This window comes from Squalius cephalus (assembly GCF_949319135.1).
Source record: "Squalius cephalus genome assembly, chromosome: 16".
Classification (NCBI taxonomy): domain Eukaryota; kingdom Metazoa; phylum Chordata; class Actinopteri; order Cypriniformes; family Leuciscidae; genus Squalius; species Squalius cephalus.
Window position 1 is genome coordinate 17,089,020 of NC_137137.1, and position 19,873 is coordinate 17,108,892.

The 19,873-nt window shown below is 36.0% G+C and overlaps 1 protein-coding gene across 1 annotated transcript; it reads left to right on the forward strand.

Moving 5' to 3' along the window:
* Nucleotides 1-185: 185 nt before the first annotated feature.
* Nucleotides 186-19,571, forward strand: mmp11a (matrix metallopeptidase 11a). Its single transcript, XM_079898001.1, has 8 exons — nt 186-521; nt 7,782-8,032; nt 11,952-12,095; nt 13,195-13,328; nt 14,297-14,514; nt 15,205-15,409; nt 16,525-16,788; nt 18,640-19,571. The coding sequence occupies exons 1-8, from the start codon at nt 411-413 to the stop codon at nt 18,756-18,758; spliced, it is 1,446 nt and encodes a 481-aa protein (XP_079754127.1). The 5' UTR covers nt 186-410; the 3' UTR covers nt 18,759-19,571.
* Nucleotides 19,572-19,873: the final 302 nt, after the last annotated feature.

Sequence of the window (19,873 nt, forward strand, 5' to 3'; positions counted from 1 at the left end):
AGTTTATTCCCCTGTAAATCTTAGATAGGCCTATCTAAAATATTAGTCTTTCCCTAAAATGTTACACATTTAGAGAACACGCAGTTCTAGTTGAAATTACATTTGGAAGTTATCCAAATCTGACCGAATTAGGGAGTTTTCGTATGCACTAGATTTAGGCTGCAGGCTATTGATCAGCTCACTTCAGAGGCAAGAGTTAAAAGTCACGTGATGAGACCGGGGAATAATTGTCACTCCGGCCCATAAGAAAAAAAGCCGGTGTATTTGAGGAAAGAGAACAAAGAAATCATTGCATATAAATTACTGCAGTCTCCGCAGCAGCAAGCACAGGCATTGCGCGAGTTGTTTGCACCGCTACCTCCCATCGCATTTCCACTTCCAGCAGTGGAGCTCGAGGATACAGGAGGAGGATGCGGGTCTCCGGGCTTCTGTCAGGCGCTTTCGCTCTGCATGTGCTCCTGACCGTGAGATGCATGCCTTTGCATGGGGGGCGAGGGCTGATGAAGCACAAAGAGCCCCCGGTGAGTTTATTAATGCCAGTACTCTTATTTCTTACATTTGATGTAGCCTATTGTTTCGTTCCAGCTCTTGAAAACCGGTAGGCTGCTGTTAAGTTATTTTACGTTTTACCGTTGTAACTTGCCACAAAGTTTTAAAGTTTGAGTTTTACTTGAAAAAAGTCTAATAATATGCATTTTATTTTACTTTCATGTAACATGACAAATAGGGCAACATTAACAAAGCTAAATTTGTTGAGATTTGGCTTGTTACCAGACTCGCATATTGGGTTATACATAATCATCATAAATCATAAATTGTAAAACGTCGTCTGAAGCCTCTACAATTACGAGCCAGAACCTGTTATTTTCATCTGGGATTGTTAACGTTTTATGATTCAGGATTAGTAAAGAATGCTTATGAGAGCAAGTTAGTCTCATTTAACTGTTTAACTGCCATTAAATGCTGTATTTTCCATCAATTTAAAATATACTAACAACCTTACTGTGCTACACATTTGAAGTGTTTGCTTGCTTAATAAAATTACCTAATCAACAAAAATGACCTAATTTTTATTTATGCCCCATATTTGAAGTGTTTGTTTGCTTATTACAATGACCTACCTGTGATCATAATCTGAGTACTGAAGAATTGCTTTTTAATGTTGTGTTTATGATGACTCAGGTGTAAAATTTGTATATAATGCTGTCAGTTTGTTCCCTCGGCGATGACAAAAGAGCGAGGGATTGTGCAGGCATGGGCAAGTTTGTGTTTCTGTGCCATCTGGAGGGACACACACTCCCTCTCTCTCACACATGGATGCATAGCCTACTGTAGAGAGAATTTAGGGAATGTGAGAAACCGCATTGTCCTTGTTCCAGTTACGATTATTTTGTACTGGGACTGTGCTATTTAAAGGAGAACTCCGGTCAATTTTAACATTGAGCTCATTTTTTTGTACATTTGGAGTGCTGTCAATACAGAGAACAACGACAAAAATCGGTGTTGCCTACACCGAGTTATTCTATTTTTAAAATCTGCACCCTGTTGACTTCAATGGGGCAAGTACTAAACCTGCTTTTAGCCTCTTAACATCCTTGATGTGTCATTACAAGTGCACAGAAAATGTGAGTGATTCCTTCTGAGTGAACACGAGTGAGTCTGACTGCAGTAGATGTGAAAGATATGGATAAAAATGATGTTATTTAAGCCAGCGCAAATACCTGTTTACATCCTGTTTTTCGGTTGAAGTCCAAAGTAGTCGATTGCCGAGTTCACGCGCGTGATCATAGGTATTAAACCTATGCGTGTGAACTCTGCAATCGACTACTTTGGACTTCAACCGAAAAACAGGATGTAAACAAAGGTATTTGCGCTGGCTTAAATAACATCATTTTTATACATTTCTTTCACATCTACTGCAGTCAGATTAACTCGTGTTCACTCAGAAGGAATCACTCACATTTTCTGTGCACTTGTAATGACACATCAAGGATGTTAAGAGGCTAAAAGCAGGTTTAGTACTTGCCCCATTGAAGTCAACAGGGTGCAAATTTTAAAAATAGAATAACTCGGTGTAGGCAACACCGATTTTTGTCGTTGTTCTCTGTATTGACAGCACTCCAAATGTACAAAAAAATGAGCTCAATGTTAAAATTGACCGGAGTTCTCCTTTAAGAGCAGTTTTATTGGGTCTGTTGGTGCTTATGTAATATATTCTGTTAATTTAATTTTTTGGGGAAAAATTAAGCCTCAATTTGGTGCAAGGTTTATATGATTAAATTTTAATAAAGTTTTATGTATGATCAAATTAGATACTGTGTATAACAGAAATGTAAATCAGAACCTTATCTGTTTGGTCATCTTGAAATGATCTCCATCTTAACTTAAGACTACATGTGAAATTATGCAATTTGTCAGTGAATGTTTACGTCATGTCTGTAAATTAAGAAAAGGTTTGTCCGGTCCGGCTCCTATAGTGTGTGAATTGTGCAGTAGACTTGTGGTAGTGGCTTAAAGACTTATTTTTTGGTGAAGAAAGCCGGGGAGTTTTGATGTCACAATGTAATGTAATGTAATGTAATGACTTTCGCTCTCATAAAATCACCTGCAACCAAGGGTACACCGCAAACCATCATCCGCTTAGAATAGCAGAGATGAAGCCAAACTCACAAAATGACAAAAACAAACCACTGGAGGGCCAAAAGTTACATATTGTAGAATTAAAAGTTTAAAAGTGAAATCACCTGCAAACCAAACAGCATTTCCATCACAACACAAGGAACATTGTGGTTTATGTATATTAGTCAAGATTATAAGGCTCACTCACCTTAACTTATTGGGAAAATGCCCCCGCTGTGATTTTGTCAGGGTCATTCAAGGAAAGCATGATATCAGTTTCATGACTTCCTGGATGTGCCAGAGCAGGAATATGTGTGTGTGGGAGAGGGAGAAAATAGTTTTATGTGAATAAACCAGGTGCCAAAATCCTTCAAGCATTGACCCAAACTTTGAAACATTTACTACAGCTGGTAGATATAGAGGACTGAGCTGCTGGGGATAAAGTTTAACATGAGCACTGGTGCATAAACAGTATCTGGGAGCTTATCACTGAAAGCTACTTGAAAGTCTCCTTCAGTCCTGCACTGGACCGCTCATCACTCCCAAAGTCAGCTGCAGCTTCTAGGGGATTTACCTGTGAATATTTGTTCAAATGGTAATCCTTTAAAGCTTCATTTATCTTGCCATGAAGAGTTGTGATATGTTGGTGTAAGGATTAGCTTTTCTTTTACTCACCCTGTCTGATGTCTGTAAACCAGATGGACAGTAACTCATATCTTTGATCCTGCACTCTAACCATAGGGTCAAAAGGCTTTAAGCACTTTTGATAAATGTGTAAATATACTAAATCATACATATTCCAACATACACCATGATCCTTTTACATTAAATTTTACTTAAAGCAGTAATCTTTTAAGGAGACCGACTCAGTTGTTCCTGAAATTATCTTGCTTTATGAGTTAAATGTGCATTACTTTTGCATTACTAGTCATCAAACTGATAAAAATAATAATTGTTTACAAACATTTTTCCCAAACAGTCCTACGTCTTCCAGTGGTTGCATAAATAGAATGGAAAAAAAAATTTTTTTTTGGCCATTTTGGGTTTAAACTTAGGGCTTGAATCACTTTAAAGTATTAGCCTTAAATCACTGTTTTACTACTGAAAGTGGCTTGTACTTTCAGTTAGTTGAAAGCAATGAAAAAAATCCTATCCATTATGCAATACAAGAACTTGAAATTTTTTGCAACATAATGGTCCCATATTCACACAATATCACTCTTTCTTATCAATCTTCCTCAACAAAGGTTTCTGAGTTCAGATATCATTAACCCTTAATTTGGTGATTCTGGATCTCTGCTGGTGTTTTGCCAGTAATCTAGGGCATAGTTCTGGGAAACAGCACATAGGGGCAAACAAGATGCACTCAGATGCACCATGTCAGGTCCTCTTATCAGGATTTCCCCTGTGCTGAAAGCACGTGTGAACACGGGAGAGAGGCGGGGGGACGTGGGAGCTCTAGGCAGAGACAGGCTGTGTTCTATGGGAGTGAGGCTCAAGCACAGACCTCCACTGGCAAATTTAACCACACATGAAAGGAGACAGGAGCATTTATAACTTGGCTTTGTCTGGGAGGCGTATCTGAAACATGAATTAAGTCGAACTATACAGGCAAAACGCTGACTCTAAATATTTCCAGCATTAAAAAATGAATCAGAAAGCATTGTTGGCTAGCTTTCAAACTCTCTGAGGCAAGTTTTTTTCTCCCTGTCTGATGACTGTGAACCCATTAACCACTGACCCAGAATTTTGATCCCACTCTAAAAGGTATTTTCAGTAGCTCTAGGGTCAGACGGTTCATTTAAACAGAGTTGATAAAAGTGGACAGCTACATTCTCACACATATTTCAAAATTCACTCTGATCTTACTTCCATTAATTGCAGTAAACCCATAGCATTCCTTTCTATGGCCGCTTGGTTTCCATTTTGTGTATATAAAGTGCAATTTTGTTGCTTTAATCTCTTCGGACATTTAATGAAATAAACTGCTTAAACATTGGGGATTGTGTTCTGGCATAACATCAAGGCACCTTGGGCAGTGCTTTCTCTTTAGATTACACACACACTCACACACATGAAAAAACAACCTATTGTGTTGACTTCATTCCCCCCTGCATAGTATAGTCAAATGTGTCCTAACTTGCCCTCCATTTTTGAGAAGTGGATCATACACATAAACTTTGAACTGGAGTTCTAAAAACATGCATTGTAAATGAACAATGCAGAAAGCACCTCATCTTTGTGTGTGCCAGATGTGGAATGTGTGTGTTATTCCAGCATAATGTCCGATCTCTCCCGCTGATAGGTCAGGAGTCATGATGCTGTCAGATGTTATGATGAGATAAACAACTGAGAAAATAATCAATTTAATCAAGCATCTGCTTTGAATTTCTCTTTGTAGCCAGTTTGGTCCATGACATTTGATTGAGGGTAAGTGCTTAGCGTAAATATTTTAACCCTCATAAGGTCTTCGTTTCCGGTTTACAAATCTGGTCTTTGGGGTCTATATGACCCCAACAATTGATAGAGAAATTGGACAAAAAATATACATTTTTAATTATACAAATAATATATGTTTTTTTTTGTTTACTTCTCATCTATTCATTAATGCTGTGTTTTGGGGGATATGAAGTACTTTTTTACCTATTTACTGCAAAATTCCTCAACTACACCATTAGCATACATATGAAATATAGTTTTTTTATGAAAAAAACACATTAATGATGATCAAATTTAACTATGAGTTGTTTCTGGATATTGATCTAGGTGTTAGATGCATAATTCTGCCATCTGCTGGTTAGATGTTTTTTTGTAGCTAATATAGTTTTAGCCACAAAGTGTAATTACCATATACTTCCAGCAGAGGCCCCATAGAGATCCATTCATTTTTCTGGATGTGACTTAATGCTCTTATAATAGCTTTTTTTATGAATTACATATTTAAACATTGACAAAATACTGATTTAATGTATTTTAAAAAGTTTAGAATTTTTTTTTGTTGTTGTTTGAGGTCTTTTGAAGTGTCTTATTATTGCAATAATGCTATATAAATTTGCAATAATATCTTTATTGTTTGTCTCTCTGTGTGTATTTGATCTGTGTGTAGTCATGTTCTTTCCACGTTGCATTTGTGCTCTCATACCATACCTTCATTTATGTGTGAAATTTTTTAGATTTATGCAGAAATTATTGATTTTATTTCACAATTTCAGTAAAAATGCTCTCTATTGCAGTCACACCCTTTCTCTGTCTATGTGTGTATTTGTGTCTGTGTCTGTGTGGGCGCATATGTGTGTGTGATAATGTTCATTCCACATTGCATTAGTGCTCTAGTACCAGGCCTTCATTTATGTGTGAGAATTTTCAGATTTATGCTGGAATTATTGATTTTATTTGTCAATTTCTATAAAAATGCTTTCTTTTGGAGTCAGACCTGTGTGTGTGTTTGTGTGCGCGAACATGTGTGTGTGCAAGTGGTCATGTTTGTTCCACATTTCATTTGTGCTCTAGTACCAGGACTTCATTGTGGTATTGAAATTTTCAGATTTATTCTGGATTTATATATTTTTTTTGACAAATGAAAAATAAAAAACATTTTTTCTTCGATTTTCCCATTCATTTCAATGTGGGGTCATATTGACCCCAAGGGACAGATTTGTGACTTTTTTTTTTACATACCTTTAGAACGACCGAATCAAGCCCAGTTTTTTTCTGTGTGTATAGATAGATAATGTAGGAAAAGTCACCAAATTTTATTCCACTGAGATGAAGGGAACCATTTTTTTTTATTAAAGAAAAGTCGCTTGGGGTCATATAGACCCCAAGGACCAATTGAGGGTTAAGTGAAAAAAGATGATGCCATACGCCATTTTAGAATATTAGAAGAAGAATATTTAGATAGAAGAATATGTCTGAATATAGACGTTTCATGAGCTGTAGGTGTGTTTTGCGAAAGCAACATACATTTCTAAGAACTTGACGTGCATTTTAAACTAGAATGTTTCTTATTGTGGACACCCCTATTTGTCATTGACCCATAAGTGTATTAAGTATACAGTAAGCAATACCTGCAACTTAGTCCAAAACACAAAGAGCATAATGAACCTGAACTGTCTGTGCACATGTTTGAAATCAGTGTGCTGGTAGAAAGTCTCGCTCAGAGACCAGGGCACATTCCATAGTTCCTGCTGGGCATTGTCTCCAATATAGCAGCTCTTGCTCACGCATGAGGAGTCACCGATGAGCCTCCGTCCCTGGGAGAGAGACACAGGGTCACAGAGGGGAAATCGTTAAGCCTGTTTGCCGTTTTTTTTTGTAAACGTCCTAAACATTTTATAATATGTTGTAAACCAGTCGGGGGAAAAAACAAGGGCGCCAACAATCTTGTCAGGACTGTGCTTTTTTCTTCTAGTCCAAAGGAAGACATAACAATAACATAAAAGTCCCATTGTAAAAACTTAAAATCTTCAAATTGTTACATTTGTCACTTTTTGAAATACATTTTGGTTCTTATGATTTTATGTAAGTATTTAGAGACATCTGGGGTTGGTAAAAGTGGGTAAAACGCGAGACTGTAAATGAAAGCTGAAACATCCTGAAGTTTAAAACCTCTGTAAATGCCTCAAAAAATCTGGCTAAAAGCACCACAGTGCTGCCCAAGGCATTCTTCTCTGTTTTTAACGCCCATGTTAATGAACAGCCATTTCCTCCAAAGTATGTTTAGGGACACTAAGCAGTCCATCCGCAATCATATCTCACAGTTAGTAAACCGCATCAACCATGGGAAAAACATGACTTTTCTTTTTGTATCAGATTAGGTCCGCTTGGCTTGTTTGTTTTTATTTAATGTTCCTTAATATAGTTTATGTTCATTATCATGAACTGTTTCCTTTGGTCAGTATGTAAAAAAAAAAAAAAAAAAAAAAAAAAAAAGATATATATATATATATATATATATATATATATATATATATATATATTAACACTACTGTTACAAAATATATTAAACAGATTTTAAAAAAATTTTAACAGTAGTGTCAACTTTATTCACTTCATTGAGCTTGCGTTAAACTTCACTTACTCTCACAAGAGCATTACAACACACTGTCCATTGTTGTCCATTACCAATAAGTTCATGCAGGTCTTCCATCTTTCCATAACAGAGTTTGCCACAGATTCCTCATTCGCTCTCTGAGAAGAGGAGAGACAGGGTCCACCTCCACCACCCTCAGGACACCTTTAAACCTCAAGCAAAGGGTGAGCCGCTCAGGAACAGCTCTGGGGGTGTAGGTCCACTGCGCTGTGGCGTCCCAGACTACCCTGACCAGAGAGAGGTGCATCTCAGCAGGCACCCCCGACAGAAACGCTTTGTGATTTTTGGAGGACGCTGGCCAAAAACTGGCCTCACTTACAAGTAAGGTGTACAAGAAAACTAAAAAAATTTAATATATATATATATGGGGGGGGGGGCATAATTATTAACATCATGGATATTAATTGTACGATTTCATTAATATTCAGTAGGTGCTTTAGACCTTCCTGTTATTCCATTCACTCCATAATAATATCAATAATAGATAAATAATAACAAGTGATTAAAAGTTTGTGGGGGCATGTTGCATCCAGGATTAGTATAGTTTTATTATAGTTAACTAAAATACATGTTAACGGAAATAAAATATATAAAACTTTAATGGCAACATTTTCTTCCTTTAATTTAGTTCAACTTGATACAAAAAATAACTCAAACTTAAACTGAAATAAAAGTTTTACTGAAATTAAATATTGACATATTTAAAAAAAAAAAAAAAAAAAACTTTAAAGGAATCTCAGTCAGGGATACTAAAATAACAGTGATCCCATATTGGATGAAATCCCTTAAAAACATTTATTACATGTTTTATAATTTATTATTTAACAACAACAATAATCATCATCATAATAATAATAATCCTGATAGCTTTCTAGAATTGTATACAATGAATATTGTTGGCTCTGTGAGAAATTGCTTTTGTTCCTGTCGCTTTGGATAAAAGCATTTGCCAAATATAAAATAATAATAATAATACTTATTATTATATAAAACACACAATTATTATTGTTATATTATTATTGTAATATTAAAATATTTTATTATTATTATTATAATCACACATTTTAGAAAAGGGTCTTTTTTATTGTTTTGATGATTGTTGTCCAACACATTTACGTTCTTTAACAAAACACTTAGCTTCTTTTTTTTTCTTCTTCTTTTTTTACTTTTCTTTGTGAAGAATAACAAGGTCCAGATCTTTTCAATTGCTGCGTCTCAATTTGCATACTTATACTACATACTTTTAGGGCGTAGTATAAGTAGGCGAATTGAGACGCAGCAACTGAAAAGATCTGGACCTTGTTTAAACCTTGTGAAGAAAAAGTAGATACTTTTGAGTGTGTAGCAAAAGAGTGCACAAGCTTTGGGACATACTATCACGTCATACAATTAAGTCTTTAACAGTTGCTCTCTGTCGCGTCCTGTCACAGTAAACTGGCCTGTCAATCATCTTGTCACAATTAAAATCCTTTCATTATTATTTCCTACCATATCGGAGAGAAATGCAGTAGCACGTTGATCTGCAGTCACGGGTCTTTCTTACAGAGAACTCTCCTCATATTAATGCATAATGATGCATTTAAAAGTTAATGGCAAAACGGATCTTGATAAAAGTCCACATTGTTATTGCAGATGAAATGTGACCCTGGACCACAAAACCAGTCACATGGGTCAATTTTATGAAATTGAGATTTATACATCATATGAAAGCTGAATAAATATGCTTTCCATTGATGTATGGATAGGACAATATTTGGCCGAGATACAACTATTTGAAAGTCTGGAATCTGAGGGTGCAAAAAAATCGAAACATTGAGAAAATCGCCTTTAAAGTTGTCCATTTATGTTCGCGATTGTGCTGCATTCACTCACAAAAATAAATATTTTAGATATTTACGGAAGGAAATTTACTAAATATCTTCATGGAACATGATCTTTACTTAATATCCTAATGATTTTTGGCATAAAAGAAAATACGATAATTTTGACCCATACAATGTATTGTTGGCTATTGCAACAAATATACCCGTGCGACTTGTGACTTTTGTGATCCAGGGTCACAAGTATAACACGGATAACATAAAAACCTCTCACCGTCGGCCGTGCATATCCACCATTCTTTGTAGTTTTTTAACACATTTTGCTTGTGTTAGTTCCTCCTCCAAAGCGCAATGGGTTTTGGGCAATATTAGCCTAAAATCTACCGGAAATAGTAGACCATCCGGGGACTTTTGACATACTCTTTTCAACATACAATGCTTTGGGACACTCTTATTCTAATCTCACATACTATTTAGGATGGATAGTATGGACATTGGGATGCAGGGAGTGTCTCAGAGCCTTTTTGTTTTCAACAAAATAGTCATTTCCCCAATTTTTTCAATATCTGAATTAATAGTGATGTTTGTACGCTGATATCACTTTCTATCTCTGTTCTGATCATACCTAAGCAGACAGTTTATGTGGAGGAATGCAGGGGCATTATAGTCAGACCTGTGAGGGAGAAAAGGCCCGTCTTTGAAAAAGAAAGTAATCAGCCACATTTGTACAAAAATCTATTCACAGGCAGCGCAGTGTGGATGTATCCGGTGGAAGATGTATACACTGTTTTCTTTCTATGGTCGTGTCGCTCTGGATTGTTCTTTGTGTAACAGTTTTATGGCTGAATAGTACAAGGGTGTGTACAATGTGGATTAGAATGAGACAGTATAAGATAAACTAGATGTTTACATTGAAATATAGTATGTATATATATATATATATATATATATTAGGGCTGTCAAACGATTAATCGCGATTAATCGCATCCAAAATAAAAGTTTGTTTTTACATAATATATGTGTGTGTACGGTGTATAATTATTTTCTATATATAAATACACACACATGCATGTATATATTTAAGAAATATTTGCATGTATATACTGTGTATATATATTTATATTATATATAATTTATATTATATATAAATATTTTACATATAAATAACACATTTTTCTTAAATATATATGCATGTGTGTGTATTTATATATAGAAAATAATTATACTCCATACACACACATATATTATGTAAACACAAACTTTTATTTTGGATGCGATTAATCGTTTGACAGCCCTAATATATATATATATATATATATGTGTGTGTGTGTGTGTGTGTGTGTGTGTGTGTGTGTATATATATATATATATATATATATACATAATGGTTGTGATTGTGAATATAATTCGCACAACGAAGGAGAATCAAAATAAACTTTAATCACAAACACTCATGGAACTTAAATACATGGAACAAAGGGATCTAATTAGGAAACAGCTGAAAAGAATGACTAATCAAGGAGACTAACAAGAACTCAGGCAGGCAGGAAACAGAAACAAAGAAAACAAGACTCAAACTGAACTTAACAGAATATACGTATTACAATATAGTCATAGTAATGCTATTGTGAATTTTTTATTTTGCTATATTGGAGCATATAAGAACACAAAAATAGTTTTGTTGTAGTTTCCATTCACTGCTATAGAAGTTTACCCAACTATGAAGACTTGTGCTTCTGAGAACCCCAGAAATGGGAAAAGCATAAACACAAGAACACAAAATGGTATCAAATTCTAAGCCGGAGGGGCTGAATGAATCGAGACACATTCCATGACACAGACAGGTGTGTGGGCCCTCTGATAAAGCTTGGCTTCCTTTATTAAAATGCGCATTTCTAAATAATCTCAGATACAAGTAGAAACAGCTTTTATAAGTTCCTGTTAACTTGAGCTACACAAATTATTACTGCTGTTCAACACAAACATTTGAAGAATGCTCAATTAAGTGCTCACATTTGTGTGCAGGACTATAATAAAACGTTTTGCCCAAATTGTTAGTGAAGATCAAGAACAGTCTGATATGATACGGTGTCTGAAGTTACATGATTCCTGGTGAGTTCTGCTCCTGTCAGAGAACTGGGTCATAAAGCTGCACACATAATACCACTACAACCGCAGATTCATTATGCTCATAAAATAACCAATCAGAGCACATTATGAGGTCATGTGACATGCTCACCAGACAGATGCCTATGGTGATGAATAATAAAGACGAATCACTGGCGGTCTCTAATGTGGGTTTGTGTCAGTTGGTGGTCCAGCAGTGAAAGACCGGTGGTCTGAAACACAATGTGTTTATGCAGGAGCAAAAGTGATCACATGTTGATAAACTTTGAGCATTTCTCAAATTCTGTGTTCAGAATCCAGCGCTTCCCGTGGCAGATGAGCGAGGATAAAGTGAGGCGAGTTTTACAGGAAGCTCTCAAGGTCTGGAGTGATGTCACACCTCTCACCTTTACTGAGGTTAGCAACCAAGAGGCCGACATAGTCATTGACTTCACAAGGTAAGAAAAACAAACACATTTCACTATGCAACAAAAATACAAAGTGAAGGATTGGGAATTTTGTAATTTTTGCTTTAGGGCTCCAGCTCATCTTTATCTTCCTAAACCACTAATAAGACTTCATAGTGACATCAGTTGGCATAAATGCAGTACCATGCAAAATCATGTTCTCTGTTACAGTTATTTCTGAAATCCCCTCTTCATAGATGTATTTGTCATCTTTGATTACTTTATCCTGCAAACAAAGTGTCCAATAATACAAGCATTACAAGATAAAGTGAGTATTAGTTTAGTATTCAGTATAACTGTAATATAGAATGATAGTATAGAACAGCACATTATAATAAAGGACAAAACAAGTAAAGTACAGATGATATAGTATAGTACAGTACAGTGCAGTATAATATGGTATATACAGTACAGTATAACATACACTACTGTTCAAAAGTTTAGGATCTGTAAGAATTTTTTATATTTTTGAAAGAAGTCTATTATGCTCAAGAAGGCTGCATTTATTTGATCAGAAATACAGTAAAAATAGTATTATTTTGAAAAATGTTTTCTATTCTTTATCTGTTTTCTGTTTGAATATATGTTCAAATGTCATTTATTCCTGTGACGGCAAAGCTGAATTTTCTGCATCATTGCTCCAGTCTTCAGTGTCACATGATCAGAAATCATTCTATTATTCTGATTTGCTGCTCAAGAAACATTTCTTATTATTATGAATGTTGCAGACAGTTGCGTAATATTTTTGTGGAAACCGTGATAAAAATAATTCAGAATTCTATTAGGAATAGAAAAAAGAACAGCATATATTCGAAATATAAAACTTTGCTAAACTTATAAATGTCTCTACTGTCACTTCTGATCAATGCATCCTTGCTGAATAAAAGTATTGGTTAAAAAAAATCTCACTGACCCAACTGGTAGAGTCCATTCTGCTGGACATGCAATCTCAAGATAGCAGAATAAAATAGCTTTTTCTTGACCCCTGATATTCATTTTAATTTCATGTTTTCATATGCATGTCTTTAGGTATAAAACTAAAGAAATTAATATATGGAAAAACGTTTCATTATTACTATATATCCTATAGGTACTGGCATGGTGATAATTTGCCATTTGATGGCCCTGGTGGGATCCTGGCTCATGCTTTTTTCCCAAGGACGCACCGGGAGGGAGACATTCATTTTGACTATGATGAGTCCTGGACGGTGGGCAATGAACTTGGTAAGTGGTAAAGATAAAATCCTCATCTTACTGCTTCACTGCCTGCCACTTTCTTGGAAAACTGTAAATCCCTGATACAGATAACACATTCTTGGGATCAGTAAATCAGTGAATGTATCATAGATTATGCTTTCAACACACCTATAAAGAATTACCTGTAAAGTTCTGATTCATCTCTGAATCGCTTTAAGACTTTGTGCAGACAAGCAGATTTTTTTTTTTTTTTTTTTTTGCATATCTGACACAAATCTCAAACACGATCCACATTTCACTGATTAAACCAATCATACCGATTAAAATCTGATTTCTTTTAATCATTTGAGGTGTGACATGTGTGACCATACAAGTTTGTTTTAATGTGTAATGTTGCTTAAAATACATTTTAGCTGTGTCCGAAACCGCTCACTCGTTCACTCATTCACTAATCCCTATATAGTGTATGGCATTTGAGTGCACTATATCTGCAAGGAGTCAACGAAATGAACGAAACGTGCTCAGTCCTCTCCGCATTGGATTGTGGGAAATAGTGCTTCAGCAAGTGTACTTCGAATGTACACTCAAATTCAGAGAGGATTGTGGGTAAAAGTAGTGAATGAATGTAGGGAATGATGTTGCTCACTCAGAATTCGGACACCACTACAAAATGGCCGACACCTGATATAGTGCACCATATAGTGGATACTAGGGAGCGGTTTCGGTTCAGCACCTCAGTGAGATGTCATGACAGACATAAGCAGGGGCAAATTTTCTAGTTTTATGTCTCTCATTCCACAGCAACACTCAGCTGTTGGATAAGAAAGCCTCTCGGCATCCTGCTAACGTTTACATCATTACTACAGAAACTGATGTAGAAGCACAGATCAGAAGAGATTAGAAAAACAAAATGGCAATCATTCCTTAAGATCACATTTGAAAACCAAATCAGATTTGTGTGAAGAAAAAGGATAATTTCATTTGTCATCCTACAGGAACAGACCTTCTTCAGGTGGCAACACATGAGTTTGGCCATGTCCTGGGTCTACAGCATTCTTTGGTGCCTGGGGCCATCATGTCCCCATTTTACAGCTTCTCCTATCCTCTCCAGCTCAGTGAGGATGACAAGAAAGGGATCCAATACCTCTACGGCCCCCGACCACAAGCCCCGCCCCAAGTCCCTATGGAAACCAATGAGATTATCACCAGTGCAGTGAGTCGCCGAACACATCATCCCGCTTCACAGTTTATCTGCGGTCAATTACACTTGAGAAATTATTATTAACATTGAAAAGAATTAAATGAATGTCAGCAGCAACATCAACAGCATAATGTTTATTACCAAAAATATTGGTATTTATGGTGGTAAATACCAATTATATCCATAATATTGGAGGTTATGGTGAGGCATTTAAAATAGAAGTGAATGGGGCCAATCCGTTAATGTTAAAATACTCATTATTTCATTAGTATAGACATAAGATGTAAACAGTTTGTGTTAACATCACATTTTAGTGTGAAAAAACATTTACTAACCTTTTCTGTGTGAAGTTATATCCAAGTTTACTACTTAAAAAAACCCTAAAATGTCCTAAAATGATGATTTAAACAGCTCTACAGCTCAAATAATACAAATTTTAACAGAATTAATGTCATTAATAATTAATCTCCATTGTAAGTGCTTCACTTTAACCTAAATTTTCCTTTTCCAGGGACAGTTCATAATTATAATTTTTTTTGTGTTAATAAATGTTATTAATATTATTGTATTACAATTGTGTTATTGTATTATACCAAGAACATTCCTAAAATATGAAGTATTGTAAATTAGTTTATCAATATGCTCCCTTTATTCTCACTCCCGTTATTCCATCTCCTCTTCTCCCGCTGTCATTGTCTGTAGCCTGACGCTTGTCAAACAGATTTCGATGCTGTGTCTATAATCCGTGGGGAATTGTTCTTCTTCAAGGCCAGCTATGCCTGGCGCATCAGGGAGGGCCGTCTGCAGGCGGGATACCCTGCCTTGGCCTCCCGGCACTGGAGGGGCATTCCAGAGAAAGTAGGCGCCGCCTATGAAGACAAAAAGGGCAATATCTGGTTCTTTGAAGGTGGGTGAGTGCAACACCGGTGGCTGACTGTGGTGATTTGTGGTTGGAGGACAGGATCAGACAGGCCTGGTTATGTACATATCTATGGTGACTGGTGGTGCGGTACTTCCCCTTGACCCATATATGAAGCATCCTGAATTGTGCCTCTAATGCAGGGCATGATAAAACATGACCATGAAGAACAAATGCTACTAACAACAGATACACACACTTGTGTTGTGCAGTGCAGTATCTAAACAGAATTGTACGCTGTAGGTTGTTACTGTTGCTGAGATGGTACTTTCTCTGAATGAATTTCACTGAGCTTTACAATAATGAGAATTTGGTTGAAATTCAGTGCATTTAGACTAGCATAGGTTCAGTCAGTCAAACATGGGGTACATTATAATGCTGTAAATGTACTTCATTTTTTCACCATTAGAGGGAGCACCTGTGACTGAGTCAAGACAATTTTATCTTGAATGTCTTAAATTCACTTTTTCATAATACCTTTTCATGTATTCTATTGAGATTCTGTCCTTTTAAAGCTTTAGAGGGCTATATAGTATATTTTTATACTGATTTATATGCTAACTTCTGCGGCAAAAACATCTTCTTAAGCCATCTTAGAATATTGATCATTCAAAAGGCTAAATATATCAGGATTTTGTTGTTATTTTTCACCAAGTGTAGCAACTCATAATGTAATAACAAAGCATAATGTAATAGGTATTACATTATTAATGTAATACAAATGTTTATAATGTAATAATTTTGTCAAAATGTAATAAAATCTTGAGCTCATAATGTGATAACAATTTTCCAATGTAATAACTATTTTTCACATAATGTACTAGTCATGATTCCAATTCTTTGTCTTTTTTTTTGTAGGACTTTTATGTTGAAGTGTATTCTTAGCTCTCTTTGTTTCTGTGTCCTGTTCCTGTGGCCATGTTTGTAGTTTTGTAGTTTTTCCTGTTGATTAGTCTTCCCCGGGTGCGTCTGTTTGCTTGTTATCTTGTAAAGCTTGTTTGCCCCTGTGTATATATTTACACTGAATTAAAATCTCTGAATGAAAATCACACAATAATGCGGTCATATTTATAACAAACTCTTTCCCTTGTGTCCTGTGTAAGGTTCCAACTACTGGGTGTTTGATGCAGAGCACAAGATAACTGGACCAGACCCTCTGGAGACTATAGGCCTCCCTGTCACGCACATTCAGGCTGCACTGCGCTTAAAGGAGCACCACGGCCCCCATACATACTTCTTCAAGTCAGGAAACTACTGGCGTTTGGATCCCCAAGAGAACAGAGTGGACACAACCTTCCCACGCAGCATTCAGCAGGACTGGCGGGGCGTCCCTGATGAGATCGATGCTGCCTTCCAGGATGATCGCGGTACTTCCAGCTCAGTCTTTTTAATGCATATCGGTGAATGTTAATATTAACATGAAAGAAATCAGGTCTCATAAGTTAAGAAAGTTTGTTGAAAGTTTTTAAATTAATCGAGTGACTGATTCAATAACCCATTTATAAATCGCTTGCATAATCTCTGAATGAATCAGCCGTTTTGAACCAATCGTTTTGAATTAAAGGTAGGGTAGGCAATTGACCCTTCGCTGGGAGTTTGACTGACAGGCGATCTGACCAATCATAATCCGCCGAATCCGCCATTTTTGTCTGACAAATCAGTCAGGAGAGTTAGTAAATTAACGTTGGAGGATTTGAACTTGAAAAACGGAGTGTACTGATGTCTTTCCGCGGTTAAAACAACATTCCTTCTTATGTTCATTCATGTTTATTTCATGCTATAAATTAACTAGAAGGAAGAGATGATTAGATGAGCTTTAAAGGTTGGGTAGGTAAGAAGTGTCTAAAGAACTTTTTTTCAAATTGGCTTAAACTGTCTTTATATACCAATACATAATTAAAATGTAAGTACTTTGAAAAAGAGAGTATAAAAATTGAGTGACTATAGTGTATTTAATCTTCAAAAAACACAGCTCATTAATTCCTACCGGGACGAAACAAGTGATTGGCTTGCGCGACTGTCACTCTCCGTCGCCATGACTACCGCCGCTATTACTGGCTTTGCCCACGTGCGCGCCGTTTTTAGGTGGGAGTGAATGGAATTAATGAGCTGTGTTTATTGAAGATTAAATACACTAGAATCACTCAATTTTTTATACTCTCTATTTCAGAGTACTTGCATTTTAATTATGTATTGGTATATAAAGACAGTTTAAACAAATTTGAATAAAAGTTTTTTTAGACAATTCTGACCTACCCTACCTTTAACTGAGACTCTACAGCGATCTGTCATACACATTAAAGAGCCACAAAACGGTATTTATTGTTTAAAGTTCTTTAAAAAATTACCACATTTGAAAGTTGTGAGTTTGTTTCACATCAAAAGTAACCTGGTCTGTCCTGTCTGTCAGCGCGTTGTCAGTGTCCTCTCTGCTCCGCGATGTATTTTTCACTGCGTGAGAACATGGAGTGGCGTGAGAGCGGCGTAGCTTGTCGGACATAGCAACAGTAACTAAAGGGGGCGGGTCTTTGCGAACGGTCAATAGAGAGCCTAAGTCCCTCCCCTTCCGGTGGACCACCATGGGACCTTATTTCGGAAAAATATTGTATGGTAGTCAATGGCGAGAGACAACAAATATTTTGATCTCGTTTGAATTGTGCCCTGAATTACACATATGATGTTTTTCAATTTAAAATATACATTTTAAAGTCAAGAAAGTCGCCTTTATACCTAGACTTTTTTAGTGGATTAAACTCAAAATATGTTTGTGGGTCGAAGTGACTCAAAAAGATGCAGCATGTCACGTTCACAGAATAAAGGCACTCATAGCTTCTTTATTCAGTACTACAATTGTACTGTGGTCATTTTCTCATTTTGGTGAGCTTCACATTGATTCGCTTCAAAATTATGGTGCTTCAAACAAGGAGAGGGAATTGGAAAGCAACGTCATAGGCAGTCGTTTGATTTGTCACTGCTCTGCCAATTGTAATTGGTGAGTGTGACAGACCTCTGACAGAAGAGGGCGATATTTCAGCAGCAGCAGTCGGTGACAGTTGTTTTGAATCAAGTTGTTTTGTTACATGACATACTACTTGTGCACACTCACTTTACAATTTATAATTGCAGTGTATAAATACATTGGTTTATGAATGCAAAAACGTTTCCCATTTATGCTTTTTCTTGCAAGAGATCGTGTAAAACTGTTTTATACTCTACAGGCTTTGCCATCTTCATCAGTCGCCGACAGTACTGGAAGTTTGACCCAGTTCAGCGCAAGGTTTTGGAAGGTTACCCGCGCTACATTGGTGCAGATTTCTTTGGATGTAACATGCCATAAACCCTCAGGAAATATTTCTGTCTCTTTCACCATGTTTTCACACTCTGGTTTGAAGCATACAGTGTAAATTTCCCAACATTTTCATGATGACGAACTGTACTATGTAACCTAAGTTCTTTTCCCCCCGGCCATTTCTCTTCACTTCACCTCAAAAATGTCTGATTAGTCTAATTTCTTCTCAGGAAATCTTGCACATCTGAGCTTTATGAACCACGAGCAGCTATCTGTTTTTGTTGTATATCAAGCAACCACTGTGTAAGAAGACATAAATACCCTGTTGTTAAGGTGCTAAATAAGGTGCTAAACATGTGTCAGGGATCTTTGCACCAGTTGCAATGTCCGTAACTCTTATCTCGAAGTTTTTAACAATTATTTGCAAGTTGTACTGTATCTTAAACTGTGCAGTTTGTATTAATTAATCACACACACACACACACACACACACACACACACACACACACACACACACACACACACACACACACACACACACATGTTTTTTTAAGAACACAAACTCTTGACAGATAAGCATTTGTTTATGATGTTGAGACTGTATGTTAGACTAATATACCGACAGACAAACTGGCACTCTTCAGTGCAGGACACTGACAATGTTTTAAATCTCCTTTTTTTTTTTTAAATATACAAGCTTGGAATTTTTTTCACATCATCTGTGTACATTTTTTTTTCTTCTATATTTTCTCAAGTTTTTTAGCTTTTACACTATTTTCTTCTGCTTTTCATATTTACTGTGTAAATACTTTTATATAAAATGTGTGTTGTATTTTGGTACAATTAAAATATTCCCAGACCACTTATTTGTCCGAACTTTTCTGTGATCCACTCGTTTATAATTGTAGTTTTATATTATATTTATAGTTTTATTTGTAATTTTATTTGCAAATATATTTATTTATAATGGATCATTAATTCATTCATTCACTCCAGTCAATGAAAACAAATAGACAACAAGCAGAAAAAGTTTTGCCCCAAGTGTCGTGAAAATTAATATAGCCTACGTTTTATTCATATAACAAATATAGGCCTTTACATTTTTCAAAACATAATTTGTATAATCTATTCATTCACAATTTATAAAAAACAATTTTCATCAG